Source organism: Macrosteles quadrilineatus, unplaced genomic scaffold (genome assembly GCF_028750875.1).
Source record: "Macrosteles quadrilineatus isolate MER2022 unplaced genomic scaffold, UCM_ALF_1.0 Scaffold_5__1_contigs__length_97177068, whole genome shotgun sequence".
Taxonomy (NCBI): Eukaryota; Metazoa; Arthropoda; class Insecta; order Hemiptera; family Cicadellidae; genus Macrosteles; species Macrosteles quadrilineatus.
In genome coordinates, this window is record NW_026542598.1 from 88205939 (window position 1) to 88222094 (window position 16156).

A 16156-nucleotide genomic window follows, 5' to 3' on the forward strand; every position below is an offset into this window, starting at 1 on the left:
CCAAAATCACTTCGTTAACTAGATATCCGCCATTGTATATTTTTTATAGAAACATTTTTATCTTTAAAATCTTTACCCATCTTTATGAAACCTGATATGTATGTTGAGGTAGAAGAGACAGATGTTAAGAAGAAAATTCATTTTCATTCGACTTAAAATTTTAAAATAGCGGCCATTTTGATTGTTTAAAGTTTAATTACTCAAAAATTGCTAAATAAAATTTCTTCAATGTCGTAGGTCTGAATTGAATACATATTAATTCGTATATGATATCTATATTACTTTATACGTCTTAAATAGTCTACCAATGGTGTTACAAAATTATTTTTAGGCTGAATTAAAGTCAATTCAAACAAATTCAAAAGTATATTTAGTAGTAGGCCTCCTATAGACCCAATTAAATGTTTGCGATTACGTACTTTAACAAACTAACTAAATCTAAGCATATAAAGTACGTAAATATTTTGTAATTTACACTTTATCAAAGATTGTTATTTTAAATTAAATCAACACTGCATCATGTTTAAAGTATTTCCAATGAACGTAGCGATCCGAAGAACAACAATCTATATCTGAACAGCAAGATGTGATCGGGGCTCATTTTCTACCTCATTTGGCACAATTCTCTCTACCGGGACCTTCTTTGCTTGAGATGACTTTATTCTCATATCTCCAATGTCTCTATTTCAACTTCAATACCTTCGGATAGCTTTTTGTGAGGGATAAAATTGCATTCGCTGTTGCATTTTATAAAGCAGTTCTTATTTTTCGGTATTGTAATTTAAATATTTTTATCTGAAAAGTACGTTAATGTATTTTTTCTAATAGCATTTACAATATTTTTTTGAATATTTATCAAAATCTGTTTTTATTTAATTCAAATACCGTATATCAAGACGATTTACCAACCCCACGAGTTAAATACATTTTTCACTTTTTTATTTGTATCCTTGAGTTATTATAAATTAGCACAATATGTTTACCTATAGTATAAAACTGTCTCCACAAATGATAATAATGTTTCATTACTAAAAATATTTCAAACATTTTATTTAATTTGCTGATTATATTGTCTCTACAAAATCTACATATTGAAAAATTAACTCACACTACTCTTAATTACCGTATGTAAAACCATTTAAATTATATTTCCTACTTTAAAAACATTTTGTGAACCTAAAATATACAGAATAATATAATATTGAATGATTTTATATTAAACGATAATTATGCAATTATAGATTCAATATAAAAGAGTGTTCTGTTCTCATAAAAATCAAAAAGGTTTCCAATTTTGCGTAATAGCCATTTTGGATTTTTGGAACTACTTGTACTATAATTATATTAACTATTGAGGAAAATGTACTACTGACGTCATCGACTGCAGCTGATTTTAATTCCTTAGAGAAAAAACGTTTTTTAGACCCCCAATTCATGTAGGCCTACTGAATCACAATTTTTCTGCAATAATGGCAAAAACATTATTTTAATCTTTATGCACAGCTTTCCCTAACTGAACTTCAAATTCTGATTTAGTCAAACCTAACCTAACATTCTGTTATAAGAAAGTAAAGAGAGTAAAACCCCCTATGAAATCCACAACATCCATTGAATACGTATATATTGACAAGATGTGAGTGATAGAATTGTTTTAAACTGATGTGTTTTGTAAAAAAAAACTTAAGTTATTTCCACATCATATAAGGTAAAGAAATAAACTGTCCATCACAGTTCCTGGAGCAAAATTCGTTCCATTTCCTGAAGGCTAAGCACATTTGTTGCTCGTCCTGTAGTAATACCGAGCCAAGAAATCCCGATATTTTATAGCCTAATGTTGATTTACCCATAAAAATCTATGGAATAACGGAAGCTTGGATTTTCTAAAAAGAGGCTTGGACGATTTTAATTTAAATTCAGAGTGTTATGGTCCTTTTAACTCTAAACAATATGGTACAACTCCCAAAACCTTCTAAAATGTACAGTTTCAAAGTGATTAAAATTTATACTCCTTCAGCTTACCCAACGATAAGGGTTGTTGATAAAAAAAAGTCAAGTTGTTGAAAGTTTGTGGCACATTGGTGATACCGTTTATTTACATACTAATAACTCATTACCTCCAATTTCAAAATTAACCAAAACTATACTCAAATACCGTCTGTTAACAGTGAAGCAACTAAACCGGGTTGGGATTTGCAATAATAACAGAGCAATAAACGGATGTTTCATTGCCACCGGAAATTAAACCCCATCCAGCTGTCGCTCTGTGTGCGTCAGCTCTGTCAGCTGATTAAAATATCAGCTGGGAACTATCAGCGCGTTACAGTTATATTGTTGCATAGTGTCTGCGAAAAGGAATACACGCCTTTTTAGTTCTCAATATTCAAAATTAGGGGTTGAAACAATCTGGACGTTTAAAATAAGAATGATTTCTTTGTTTGTCAAAAAATAAACATATTTTTTAATTGTTTTTTTGTAAGCTCTTGCTTTTTAATCAATTACATATTTTAAAAGTTGACTATACGTTTCAGATGTCATTTCTGTCCACCAGGAAAATACAATGTTAGCCAGGTGGAGTCAGCATTATTGCATGCATGCTTTGACTATTTCAGTATCCAATAGTCAATGATTCAGGTTTCAAACATTGTCCATTGTAAGTCCCTGCATGGTTAATTGTTGCCACTTCCTGGTAAGTTACGTCCTAAGATCCATGGGCTCCAATAGACTCCCTCAGAATGTACTACTGATTTCTTCCACTTCAAATCTACCTGAAATGATTGACTCATTAGTAATCCATTTTATTCACTTGATGAGTTTGCACTGGTCATATTCAATGTAAAGCATTAGCTTACTGTACATGCTTTTAGTTGATTTTAATTATTTACCTAGTAAATATTTACCGTTCTTATTTCTGTAACATGTAGATCAATGGAATAAAAATTCTTTACATTCGACTATTAATTGCGGTTCGGTACAACAAAGTTAACTTATCGAATCTGCGATCGTATTTGAATTATACGTCAAATAACCTAATGTATTTTGCTTGATTTCGAGCAACATGTTTACAAATAACAACTTTAGAGAACTCAACCACATATAACGCGTGAAGTATAATTAGTAGTATTTAAAACTCAGGAATATGACTGTAACATTCTTAAAAATGGTGTTGATATTAACATCGATGAAACAACGTACTTGCTGATTAATAACGTACATAAAATACTTCTAACCCTCAGTTAAGGGGGAGGTGGCAATCACAGCTGGGAATAAGGGGGAGGAAGTTTTCTGTGTTGAGTTTGGTGGCAGAAGAAATTATGAACGATCTCCCAAACGTCTAATAAAATACAGTTTCCTTTCAAAGTGAAAATCGATTTATCTCAAACGAAACATATGTAGGCCTAATTCAGTACGTTTGTTTTTGAAACTGTCCGTCCGATAGATGCGAGACAGTGGGAAATATTTTGTACATGCCAACAGCAGCATACAAACAAGTTTTGTTGTAAAATCGGAAGCTAGGTGTGTATTTGACGTTTGGTAACGCTTTGTATGTCAAAAGTCCATCTCTTATAATTTATCAAAATCCGCAACAATTTTACTAGGTTGGACTGCTTTCACATACATTTTTTATATATATTTTTAATGCAACCGGAGTGAATATTAAATAAAGCTTCTTCAGCTGATTCATGAGAATCGAGAATCTATTTGAGATAATATTTAATCAACGGTTGCAATTTCTAGGTTATCACTTTTTACACTAATATAAAATGAGAACTAATTACTTTATGGGCTGCATGGCCAAACTTTTGACAAATTATAGCTGTTTAGAACATCCTGTTATGCATTCATATTATTATGAACAGCTGGTAACCAAATAAAATAAAGCTCAAATATCAAAACATCAAAATATGATATTCTCAATTTTAATCTGAAATCTCTACGTGACATTGATGAAGCTACCAACTTTTCTAGTATGTCTTCTTCTGGTCCAACCACGTCCTTCTGTCCTTCAAGAGAACCACACGGAATTTGACTATTGCTCCATCAATTGCGACGGACACAAGCACACGATGTGCGAGTACCCAGAGGGTGGACAACCTGCTTGTGCAAACTTCACTCGCAAATTGAACCCGGGAATGATAGCTGTTTTGTTGGAAGTCCACAATGAGTTGAGACAGCAGGTGGCCATGGGAAAAAGCGAAAATCGTCAACCTCAAGCTGCCAACATGTTGTTGATGTCTTGGAGTGAAGAAGCAGCAAGAATCGCCCAACGCTGGGTAGACCAGTGCACAGAGGGAACCCGTCAAGACGTCTGCCGAAATCTCAAAAGTGGAGAACGTGGAGCACAAAATTTCATGGTGACCTCAGAACAGAAAGAATTCGACCTCTACCACTTCCAGAAGGAAGCTGTCTTGCGATGGTTCAAAACTGGGAAATACCTCGACCAGAAAAACCTTCATAGCTACAAGTCGGATCCCAAGTCCGACCACTACGCTCGGATAGTTTGGGCTCTCTCGGATAAAATAGGGTGTGGCTTCAGTAAAGGGGTGTTGAACGGAAGTGAGGTGTACAGGTTGGCTTGTAACTACTATCCGGCGCCCGTGGAGGGTGATCCAGTCTATTTGGTTGGCAGGCCTTGCTCTAAATGCCCGTATGCGAGGTGTAGCGAGTATATGCCGGCATTGTGTGCTCCGAAGATTGACAGTGTGCATAACAGAGGGAATTCTGGAGCGGAGAGTGTGAAGGGTGGATTGTGGACTGTCTGGATTTTTGGGGTGTTAGTGTTGATTAAGATCATCAGAGTGAATGCCTAATAGTTGACGTATGATTATGAAAATGTTTATAATTGTCTGAAACACCAATGAGGTCCTTTATTGCAAGTTCAGAGAATGAGATTGGACGATAACGATAACAAATGTCCAATAAATTTTGAATTTCATGCTAATGTTTCGTACTTACTTTGTGAATACAGTGTTTGATAATAAATATTGATATATGTTTCTTGCTAGTGTAGACCGCAAGAAACTAGCTTGATTAGATGTTATTTCAAGTTGGTATGTTAGACAACTGCAGTTGAAGAACTGTGGATATTTATAGACATGCACTGTGGATGCGATACTCCCTTGTGTGGATTAACGTCCGCACTAGTGAGTACTACGACTATCCGCAGTACTATCCTGATAATTAGACCAATTCGTTAATAACAAGGTAATGATGTGGTTCGGATTCCACTATAAACTGTAGGTAGTTGCCATTAGCTGTATGGGCTATTAATGATCAGCTGTGTCTAAGGAATATTTTGGCCTTAGTCACTAACAAGACTACAAGGTCACGCCACTCATCTCCATTCATACTTGGTTTAAAATACCTACTTTGTGTGGTCGCCATTTCAATGAAAAGTATTTTAAAAGTTGAAACTTGCTGTTACGATGTCTATTGGGCAACTTTGTTATTTTTCAAAACTCCTCCCATTTTAGATTAAACGTGTGTATCTGCCGAAGATAGGTTTAAGGCAAGGTCCTAACCAAGGGGTGTTATTGTCTACTACGTATTTATTTGACCATAGACTAACGACACGACAAAGTGCCCATGCTAGCCATCACAGAAGACTTCTCATCCCATTGTAAAATTTGAATTGCAGCTCATTTTTCATGTCTAGTTATGGTAACACTGAACTCTAGTGTCGACGGAAGAGAATGTTTAAACTATGATTTTACTGAGAAAAATTATTGAAGGCTGCTAGTAGCACTATTAAATTTAAAACTGAATAGAAACATATAGTTATAAATTATTACTTCTCCTTTTGTATTGTAACTAAACAATATAGGAAATCGTAGGTAAAATGTAAAGAGAGAAACATATAAGTTAGTCAAAGTTATCGACCCGAACATAACCTACAAAAAATGCCCATTAAAGATTGTAGGGTTTGTATAATCCTATCTCAAGTCCACTTGAGCATTTTACATTAGCTTTGATTCTAAATCCGGTAACTTTCACCATAGAATGATTAAAGTGGTAAATATATTGATTGCCTACCTTTTAGTTTAATCTGTCAGGAGAATGCATTAGTAGGCTATATGGTTAAAATTTTGAAACCGTACATCTCATCTGTAGTTTGTGTCATTCAATAAAGTCAACCATATGGGTAAATACACCGTCCCAGTCAAAACCCCTTAATCAAAATAAATAAAAGATCCTCGCTTATTTTCTTTACAATCATGCTAAAACTGCAATCTAAATCACCACTGTTTACAACTATTCTATAACAATATACAATTTCCAAATTCTAGACATGATAAACCACGTTGTGTTTTCCATCATGTGCATAAGCCAAGCTCTCTGTTTCGACTACTGTTCCATATCCTGTGACGGTACACCTCACACGATGTGCAGCTACGCAGACGGAGGACCTTCAAATTGTTCAGGATTCACCCACGGTTTGACCAAAAACCAAAAGACGTATCTGGTACAACTCCACAACGAACTGCGAGAGTTGGTAGCAACAGGGAAAACTCTACCTCCAGCGGCCAACATGATGAAAATGATCTGGAGCGAGGAAGCGGCCATGATAGCCCAAAGATGGGCCGACCAATGTACCACTGGGGAACACACTGATTCCTGCAGATCCTTAACATCAGGAGAAAAAGGAGGGCAAATAATTACCTCCGTGGCTAAATTCAGGACTGACGATACCTACAATTTCATCAGGCAAACTGTGATGAGATGGTTCACCAGCAATGAAACTGTCTTTGACGCGAAGACTATCGGTAGTTACCAGTATGACAATAGGTCTTTTGCGTTCGCGCAGATGGTTTGGGCGAAGAGTGACCGGCTCGGGTGTGGTTTTGCCCATGGGGTGTTGAAGGAAAGGGTGGAACACAGATTCGTCTGCAACTACTACCCAGGGGCGGTGGAAGGGGAGAGTGTGTATTTGGTGGGAAAACCGTGTACCAAGTGTCCCTTTGTTAGATGCAGCCATGATTTCAAAAGCTTGTGTGAACATCAGTCTGGTACGGTGTGGAATAGGAACCAACCGAATAGGGGACGTGTGCGGGACAGTGATGAAGTTGTTGTATTTGTGTTAGTTGCTTTTAGTTTTGCGTGGGTTTTTCGTCTCTAGGTGTATTCAGAAAGGTAGTCCGCTGCAGAGGAATTTATTTCAATGAGTTACGGCTAAAAATAGAGTTGGAAGTTGTGTTTAAACACACTCCACATCACGTAACAAACGAACTCACACGAAATGCATTTTGTCTTCGAATGAAAAAGATTGAAGAGGAAGAGTTCTGCTCGTGGCGATTCCGGTAACTACAAACGGATACTCACATAATCCAGTGAATAACACCGGATTCAATAATACTTTTTCAACACTGATAATATCTATGCTAACCGGTATCAACCTTTGTATTTGTTAAATAAGTTTGCAATTAAATGATAACTTATTTCTCACAAGTGTCCACTACTATTTCAGATTTTTTTTAACATTGTAGAATTCTGAACCGAGTGGACTATGTTCTTGAAACTTAAATTTAGTTGTATGTTAAATGTTCCAAGTTATGCCAGTTATTTTACTGTATTAAGAAAACCACCAGGTTCATCTACACAATTCGTAGGGTCATTCACCTAGGATACAATCTGAAACTAAAGTATGGATCAGTTGCAATCAGTTTTATTGTCTTTCGATTTAAAACACAATGACAATGATTAGTACTAAAATAATTTTATAAGTTGTCCCAGTACCGAATACAAAGTTGCCACTAATAGCTGGTGTATAGTAAAAACTGTCTTCAACAGCAGCAAACTGTGACACACAATTGATTTTTTTTATTCCAAGACTAGCAACAAGTTCAACACAGGAGATCAAATTTTCTCTTTACAGAAGGTCAAAGGTTAAATTACTTGTAAATAATTATTTTTTGTATATAAAGTAGACTAGGGAAGTAAGGACTCTTATGTAGCTAGTTTTGACTTTGACCCAAAACATACATGCGTGTTTTACAGAATATCCAAGAACTTAATCAATTAATGTGCAATAAATTCCTAATTTAGGTTCTGACATCATAGTAGGTCCCCGCCTTTGATGCAGCGAAAGTAGGAGGGGTCCTCAAGAAGCCATTGTCCTGTAAAGCTTTTGTTGGTCTCTGTCACAAAGACAATAGTAAGGTATTCGCTGAGTAAGCAAGTGAAATATTATTACATTAAGGATTACACAAGTAGCCTATGACTAGCATAATGGTTATGTATGACTCATGAAACCCGCTCATTCATAAAGTGGCACTTGGAGGATTGTAAAGTAATAGTCAAAGGTAATAGCGTGTTTTACCAAATGTTAAAAAATCAGTAAATGTCACAAATCAATCAACACAAATGTACAGTATAATGCCTAACATCACCTCACTGGACGCAGATTGAAGCATATTGTTAGCAATTAAAAATGCCTATCAAACAACACCAAATTAAAAATATCGTATAAAAAATTGCTGAAATGTCACAATTTAATTGTATGATGAGGTTAAATAAGCTTGTATGCAATGTTGCTTGCATATGCTGCAATGTGTTGCAATATGTTACAATATAAGGTTGAATAAGTTTGCACCTCGTTTTACCTTATTTTACAACTAAAAGTTGTGATGTTTCAGCTATTATAAAAAGTAGGCCAATCTTTGAATTGGACCAAGCTATTTTTTTAGTAGTTCTATTCTACCTTAACACACATACCAAGTTTCTTAATCTTTTTGGAACAATACAAAGATAAGTGTGAATTCTTAAGAAATTTGGTTCTTGATTTTCTCTTTATTTGGACTTTTGGAACCATTTCACGGAGTTTAGTTGTTTTCTTACTGGACACCCTGTATATATTTGGGAATGGCATAGGCCTATTCATTTGCCTGAATTGTCCTTGGGCTACACGAACATCTTCTCTTCTCTACAATATCCTGTGTTGTACAATTCCTTTTCACTCTTTGAATAAAGCTCTGGTTTCAAATAAATATACAATTATCGGACGTATCTTAAAAAAAATTAAATCATAGTTACAGTATTTCAATACGTGCATTAGCAGCATATTTCGTACTAAGTAGCCTAATAGGTTTTCACTACCCACCTTAAAAGAAAGAAAACGTTTATTTAACTAATTGGTACACTTTTATTTTGTTTCTAAAACCAATGTCGGGTGTGTAACTAATTTATTCAGCAGAATTAATTAGCCCATTTTCCCGTGTTCTCCCCCCTCCACGAAAGTACAGCAGGTATATTTTTTTACTATAAACAACAATATTGAAATCATTAGATGAAGATGAAAACTTGAATAAAGCTTGAATCATACAAAACTGTCCGTCCACCCGCTTTGAAGAGTGCCTTCATACGTGGAAATGCAATATTGACACAGCTTATGTATTGCCTACAGGGATATTCCAGGCGCTTAAAACCTTATCGTGAGATCGTTTTTTTTCCAATCTTGCGTGTGTTGTGGCGTGCTTTTTAAAGTTTTTTGTTGGGTTTTTTTTATACTAAGTGGTATAAATATTCTAGATTTACAAAAACTCTTTTTAGAGTAAACCTGCAGCCTAGGCTTATGGTTTCAACTTATCGTTTCTTTTCAGGTTTTTAATCAAACAGGGTTCATAATAAAATAGATGTCACACTCGAATGCATGCCAAGTGTACGGGTTTTTAGTAAAATTTTCCTTCTTATAGATATTAAAAAATCTTAAATAGGTGTGGAAATCAACAAAAAAGGCTTTGAAAAGCAATTTTTTTAACTACCACTTTTAAGATGTTCAACAATTCAGTAATCTTAGATGAAAACTTTTCAATAAAAACCAATTCATACTGCTAACCGTTCATATATCTCAGAATTATGTCTTAGCCGTTATTTTGATAAAACTCCTTTTAATATTTCACATATCAAAAATAAATTTGAATGGAAATGGTTTTTCAAAAACCAATCGAGATGCAAAAGCAATCTTTGACTCTTCAAATGTCAGCGGCATGTATTGGTTTTGATTGGACTTTTTGTAAGAAGTCAATCTTTTTATATTTACCTTTAAAAAGTGAATTACTCTTTATCACATTTTTATAATAAACAAATTAATGTTGGCATTTGTTTTAAACTGATTTTGTGTGTTGAAATAGTAAAAAAGAAATAACATTTGAATTAATTATTTTTTTAGCTTCTGATGACCCTAAAATATACATTGGTCCCAGGCCTAAGTGAAGTAACCTCTGAATAGGTAAAATTACTTTCTCACATTACTAAAATAATTTTTTTTATTTTCTTTGCAACATAGTTAATTACAAAAGCCTTTGTTGGATCAATTTTACCTCTCCTCCTGCACCAAATGATAACAAACCTGATCAATCAATTGCCAACAGATGATGTTAAATTTACAATCACAACATTATTATTAAAATTTCAAAAACTCTTTTTCTAAATTTTAGTCAAATTGTTTCATAATTCTAGGTAAGTGGAAGCAGTTTAATGTCTCTTTTGTAACAATGTTGTACTTTAGCTTCATAAATGTAGAAATTACTTCTATTTCTAATTTTTTAATTGTATATTGTTAGTTTTAAGTTGTTAACCTATTTGTATAATTTTCAATGACAATGTTGATATGTTTAATTGTTTCAAAACAATTCCAAATCCATGTTCAGTGTTTATATTATAGGTCGGCCGCTTAGAAAGCGACCTCCTCCAGCATTGGTTTAGCATTAGCGCGCAGGTCGTTTTCTAAGTGGCCGAACTATAATCCTCTTAGTTGATATTGAATAGCTTTGTCCTTAAGGTTTATAACTGAAGGAAATTTTTAATATTCACGGTAAAATTGTAATACAATAATCCAATTGAGACCATAATGAGATTAATCATTGTGTGTTGTGTGTTATTTTCCTTTGAGAAGTAACAACAAGGCTGCCCAGGATAATAGCTTGTGCTTAGCTTTTAATCTCAAGATCGCTGGTCTGGCCCTAAGAATGCATGACTTCTCCATAATGCTGTCTGTTGTCTTTAGGCGAACAATGATTGTAACAATAGGTCAATGTTAGGTAGGGTCTAATAACAAACAGGTCCGGCCTTAAGGCGGGGACACACTTGTCATACACTGTTCCGATCCTACTATGATCCGATTTGTGAGAATCCAGAGGGATCGGTGCGGGATCAGAGGGGGTGAGCACACATGTCATATACGATTCCAACTCATCTCCGATTTCCTCCACTGGGTCGATCAACACGTGCAGAAGGTGGTAAACATGTTCAAAAACTTTGGACTTCGGGATTCAGCCATGATGGTGGTTTGTCTAGATGAAGAGAAAGAAAGTCAGACATCTGTGGAGGGCAGTGAAAAACGGAGAATTTGGGTCTCGGATATTAAACACATTGGGTTTTCTCTCTCGAGTTCGATTGGCTCTTCTACCCGTCCGATTTTCATGATCGAGGTCTCAAATTGAAGATATGCACGCACAGATGTCACATCAAGCATCGGCATATATTTATCTTAAACCAATATTCTTAAACCGAATAAAGGCGATTTTTAAGAAACAACCCATCCTGCATCCGACAAACGAATAGACTGCAGTGTCGGTGCGTGATCGAAGTCAAAATCGGAGTAGGATCGGAGTATGACCTGACGCGTGTCGGAGAGGTGTAAACACCCGCGTTCAAAGTTAAGTACCATTCCCCTCTCCGACACTCGTACCACAGTATGATCGGAGTCGGATCGGAAGGGTGTATGACGAGTGTGTCCCCGCCTTTAGACATGTGCGAACTGTGCGGATGCACAAGGCTCCGCACAAAGGGGTTCTCTGTTCTTTTTGCAAAGTAGAAATTGTTTTTTTCATCTGTGGGTTTTTTCGCTTAATGCTTAAACAGATGGATACCTTTTGACCGAGGCTAGAATCAAACCTTCATTTCTGCCAAGCAATAGGTATTGACAATAGGGTTTAAAAGACTCTCCAGTTGACAATGCTCTACGCTGTCACTTTTATATGTGTACTTTACATTGAAGAGTATTCAGTTGATACATTCGGTTATATTTTACATTTTATGTTCCTCACAGTCACATTGTTTCCAGAAAATGTCCAAACAGAATGGAACCGACAACATTGACTGGCTGAGCCTCGCTGCCAAAATGTTCATGACCAAGTTGAATGACCCAACTTCGACTTTGAACAGCCGAGTAGAGAAACGGACACATCAGTGGCTACCGGTTACTCAGATCCAGACTCGGCCTCCAATGCATAAACCAAGGTGAAAATGGAAAATCCAAGATATTATCATATTTTTAATTACATATTAACTGGATTAAAAGATTATTCCATACAATATCTGATGAAAATTTTTCTTCATGTGAAATCTGGGTAGCTGAGATGATACAGTGAATGCTTGGTAATCAGAAGGTGACCATAGCACAATCAAGACAAGTCAGAAGGGTAGCCTATTAAAGGTTCGAAACTTAGATTTCACACTTGCCTTTCATTGATCGTTCCAGAATAAAGATCCAGCTGATCTTAGTAACAAATCTGTCATTGCATCCATTTAACTCACATTCTTCACTCATCTTAGCCAAAAATATGCACTCTGGTGATGAGTTGGTGTTGTATTAATCTAACCTAAGATCTTGTTGGCTATGTCTCTTGATTGATTGAGTGAGTAAAGGGAACTAACTAGCGGAGGACCTGGCACCTCATTACAGCATAGCCTATATCCTTGTCCAGGTCTAGGAGCTTCTACCAATGTTTAGTGTCCGATTCATGGCCAAGTCACATGAAACCAAACAGGGCCCTTCTCTTTTCCCTCAATTCTTCGCAATTCAGAATTATGTGCTTAAGGCTGTGGTTTCCTAGACGCGTAATAGATGCGCTGCGTGTGCGCATCTAAGACGCAGCACACTTGTCTTATGGAGTTTCGTGTAAGCGGTTTCCAAGGCTGCGTATCTAATGCGCGCGCATCTAATACGCGGGCACCAATAGCTGCGTATTTCACCGACTGCTCTCAGAGCAGTCACATCTGAGTTACGCTGCGTTTTAGACATGTCTTGTGCAATGGATTCGGAAGTAAATGATGTCCAGATGACAAAATTCCCCAACAACAACGAAAAATCGATTGAATTCGACTCTTGAAATGACATATTATGGAAGTATGTTGTTCATACAATTAAAATTTGTATAGTATTACATTTCATATCATTCGTTAGTTAGTGTCAATTACCCCATAATGTGTAATTTTAATATTTAATTCCCTTATTAAATGTTCCCTAAAGTTAATTTATCCTCACATATTTGTAATTTGTAAATAAATTTTGACAAATATTCTTTTCAAGCCAGCACAACAACAGACTCCCAAAAATATAAGAGCCCCCATATTTTAGGAACCCCTGAACATTTTAGTAATAATCCTATATTAATTACTAGCAGAGTACCCGTCCTTCTTACAGGAGCTGGCGTATGAGTATGAATGCTTATTGCAGTTATACTCGTAAATAATATACTATTTGTCAATTCGGTAAATTCCGAATAGGTTGGCCTAAATATAATAACAGTAAAAGCAAAGTTTGAGAGGTTAAATTAAAATTTATTTTTTACATTTTAAATTGACATGTTTGCTCTAATACTACGGTTAAAACTTCCGCGATGGCCACGTACACTTCCTAATCATGTACTTTTCACCGCTTACGTTTCTTCGAAACTGACCAAAGTATGCATTTAATTATCTAAATCATCGTATAACACCATAGTAGCCACTAGTAATCCCTCCCGTGAACTTAAGTTACGCACCAACCATGTGTATTGTACGCAGTCTAGGAAACCACTCACGGCAGCTGCGTTTTGGGACCTGAACAAAAGCCGCAGCGCATCTAAACCGCTGCGCATCTATTACGCGTCTAGGAAACCACAGCCTTACTGTCTCATCGGTTGCAGATCGACACTCTTAATTAATTGTTGAGTTTTGGTTTGGGGGTTATCTTGACTGTCTGTTGTGAGTTGTGTTGTTGATAAAATTGAAGTTTGAGCCCAGGAAACCCCATGCATGCAGGTAATGCTGCTTACTCCAAAGGGTGGCCTGGTATTTTCAAGGCTTCATTCGCCCCATTACAGAATCTGGTGGATTTATTTTTAATTTCAACCTTCTCAGCACGGCTCTCTTGATTTGACAAACATGCAGAAGTAGAAGGGGAAAGAATAAGAACATTCCTTCTTTAAAATACAGAATTAAAAGTGGATCAGCAAAAAGAGGATGAATGCCGATCATAGAAGCTAGATCAAAAGAATGGGACCGTGGGGTTGGCAATACTGCTAAACAGCAGAGTGCAGAGTGTTGTTGGTTGTGTACGGGAACTTCCCGTGTAGTTAGTATGGTTGTATCCGTGTGGTTGGTAGAAAGCCAACCACTCGTGACTGGCAACAATGTGTCTTATCGATTTATAATTTTCAGGACGACAGTTTCCAATCGACAAGTCCCATCAGAAATGCCCCAAGATTACGTAGACACCATTAGACAATTTGAAGCATTGAGGTGTCAACTATTGCGTCAGCTGGTGATGTATCAGACTCAGCTTATTGGTGAGCTTTTAGTTCAAAGTTTAATGCAAAACCCTAATGGTGTATATGATGTGGTCATGTGGATCTATAGACTATAATGTGGTAAAAAATGTGAATTGAAACTAGTGGTTAAGAGTTACTGTGTGATGGTGCTTTAAATAGTTATTATTTTTACGAGAATATTTTTAGGTGATAGTAGTGAAGTACATAAATACAATAGAACCTTGGGTTGTTCTGTTAGTAATGAGGAACAGCTGTAGAGATGGTCAAAGCCATAAATTTTGAATCTCAAAACCAAAACCGAAACTCAAAAAATCATAATAAAACATGTGATCCAGCATTTAAACGTTTAAAATTTAGTTTTTTTTAACATTGTTACAACTAATAGACTAAATATTTCCAGCAATGAAAATGCCGTCTATACCAGCATGCTACAACCCTGCGACCCCTGAGGCAGCTCAAAAATCGGTCACATTAAAAGGAAAAACACAAAAAAGTTCAGGTAAAAACAAAAAACAAACAAGTGTCAACAATGGCAAACCTGGACAAAACGAAGTAAAAAAATGGAAGAAGGTTCAGAACCCGACCAAAACCGTAAAAGACCCAGTTACTAGACGAAGCAAGATCGTTTCAAAACCGAAGAAAACCGTGACAAAATCATCAAAGAGAAAATTTAATCAAGAAACATCAAACTGTACTCAAGTTCTAGACAGCATTAAAAGACCCTGTCCATCTTACATGAGTTGTGTGAGAAATTTCAGCTCTTCCACAGATAGTGATGATCCTACAAAACGCCCCAAAAATAGTTACAAGCCAAATTTTGACTTGGCAAGTGGGGAAAGCATGTTTCTAAAAAGTAGTTTGATAAACGCCTTGAACGTGATGCGAGAAAACAGCACATCAGTTTCAAAGTTGCCGCAGAGAAAAGTTTCTATGTCTAAAAAGAAAATTACTTCATCTTTGTCTTTCGATACTACCACAGATGAAGGTCACTCCTCAATGTAAAAAAAAAACACACTAAGATACATCATCAAATATAGTTTAGGTAATTTAATTTTAATAACAGTATCAACTATATGTCATTAGAAAACTTAAATAAATCATGGAGACACTTTGATAGAATTTGATTTATTTTTGTGGAGTTTAACATTAATAGATGATTTCTTCTAAAACCATTTTTATTTTCCGAACTCCAAGAGAAAAGCACGGCATTGCATAAAGACATTGTTTAAATTTTTGGTATACCATAAGTTTATTTAAATAACCAGTTAGACTTCAAAGTCAAATCAAAAATTCTTTATTCATATCTCTGTAAATACATATTTACATGAATAGTGTCAAACAAGTTGGATATTTAGATGTACAATAATATTAAATGTGTGCAGCAGCACACTAAGTAGGCTAAAATCATCATTATCAGCTTCAGGCTACGCTACTTTAAGATCTAATATTTGTTTGAAGTCAAAGAAGTCATCAAATAAATTAACTTAAGTGACATCTGTATCAAAACTTCTTTCAATTTCACCTTCAAACCTCTACTTTCATCTTGCATGCTTCTTATGTGATCTGGTATGTGATTTAGGAATCTAATACCATTGTATGAAGTTTTTCTCTTAAACAATTCTAATTTA

General features: G+C 35.6%; 3 protein-coding genes across 3 annotated transcripts; all 3 read left to right on the forward strand.

The window, feature by feature from the left end:
* Positions 1-3874: 3874 nt before the first annotated feature.
* Positions 3875-4957, forward strand: LOC128995114 (venom allergen 5-like). Its single transcript, XM_054420017.1, has one exon. The coding sequence runs from the start codon at positions 3945-3947 to the stop codon at positions 4806-4808; it is 864 nt and encodes a 287-aa protein (XP_054275992.1). The 5' UTR covers positions 3875-3944; the 3' UTR covers positions 4809-4957.
* Positions 4958-6162: 1205 nt separating this feature from the next.
* LOC128995081 (venom allergen 5-like) lies at positions 6163-7380 on the forward strand. The gene has a single exon (XM_054419967.1). The coding sequence runs from the start codon at positions 6287-6289 to the stop codon at positions 7112-7114; it is 828 nt and encodes a 275-aa protein (XP_054275942.1). The 5' UTR covers positions 6163-6286; the 3' UTR covers positions 7115-7380.
* Positions 7381-10369: 2989 nt separating this feature from the next.
* LOC128995396 (uncharacterized) lies at positions 10370-15530 on the forward strand. Its single transcript, XM_054420405.1, has 4 exons — positions 10370-10452; positions 12059-12234; positions 14419-14546; positions 14929-15530. The coding sequence occupies exons 2-4, from the start codon at positions 12062-12064 to the stop codon at positions 15528-15530; spliced, it is 903 nt and encodes a 300-aa protein (XP_054276380.1). The 5' UTR covers positions 10370-10452; positions 12059-12061.
* The last annotated feature ends 626 nt before the right edge of the window (positions 15531-16156 follow it).

Coding starts and splice junctions, on each gene's coding strand:
- LOC128995114 (XM_054420017.1), top strand. CDS start 3,945: ATGAAGCTACCAACTTTTCTAGTATGTCTTCTTCTGGTCCAACCACGT.
- LOC128995081 (XM_054419967.1), top strand. CDS start 6,287: ATGATAAACCACGTTGTGTTTTCCATCATGTGCATAAGCCAAGCTCTC.
- LOC128995396 (XM_054420405.1), top strand. CDS start 12,062: ATGTCCAAACAGAATGGAACCGACAACATTGACTGGCTGAGCCTCGCT. Junction 12,235..14,418: donor CCTCCAATGCATAAACCAAG/GTGAAAATGGAA, acceptor TATAATTTTCAG/GACGACAGTTTCCAATCGAC. Junction 14,547..14,928: donor GTATCAGACTCAGCTTATTG/GTGAGCTTTTAG, acceptor AAATATTTCCAG/CAATGAAAATGCCGTCTATA.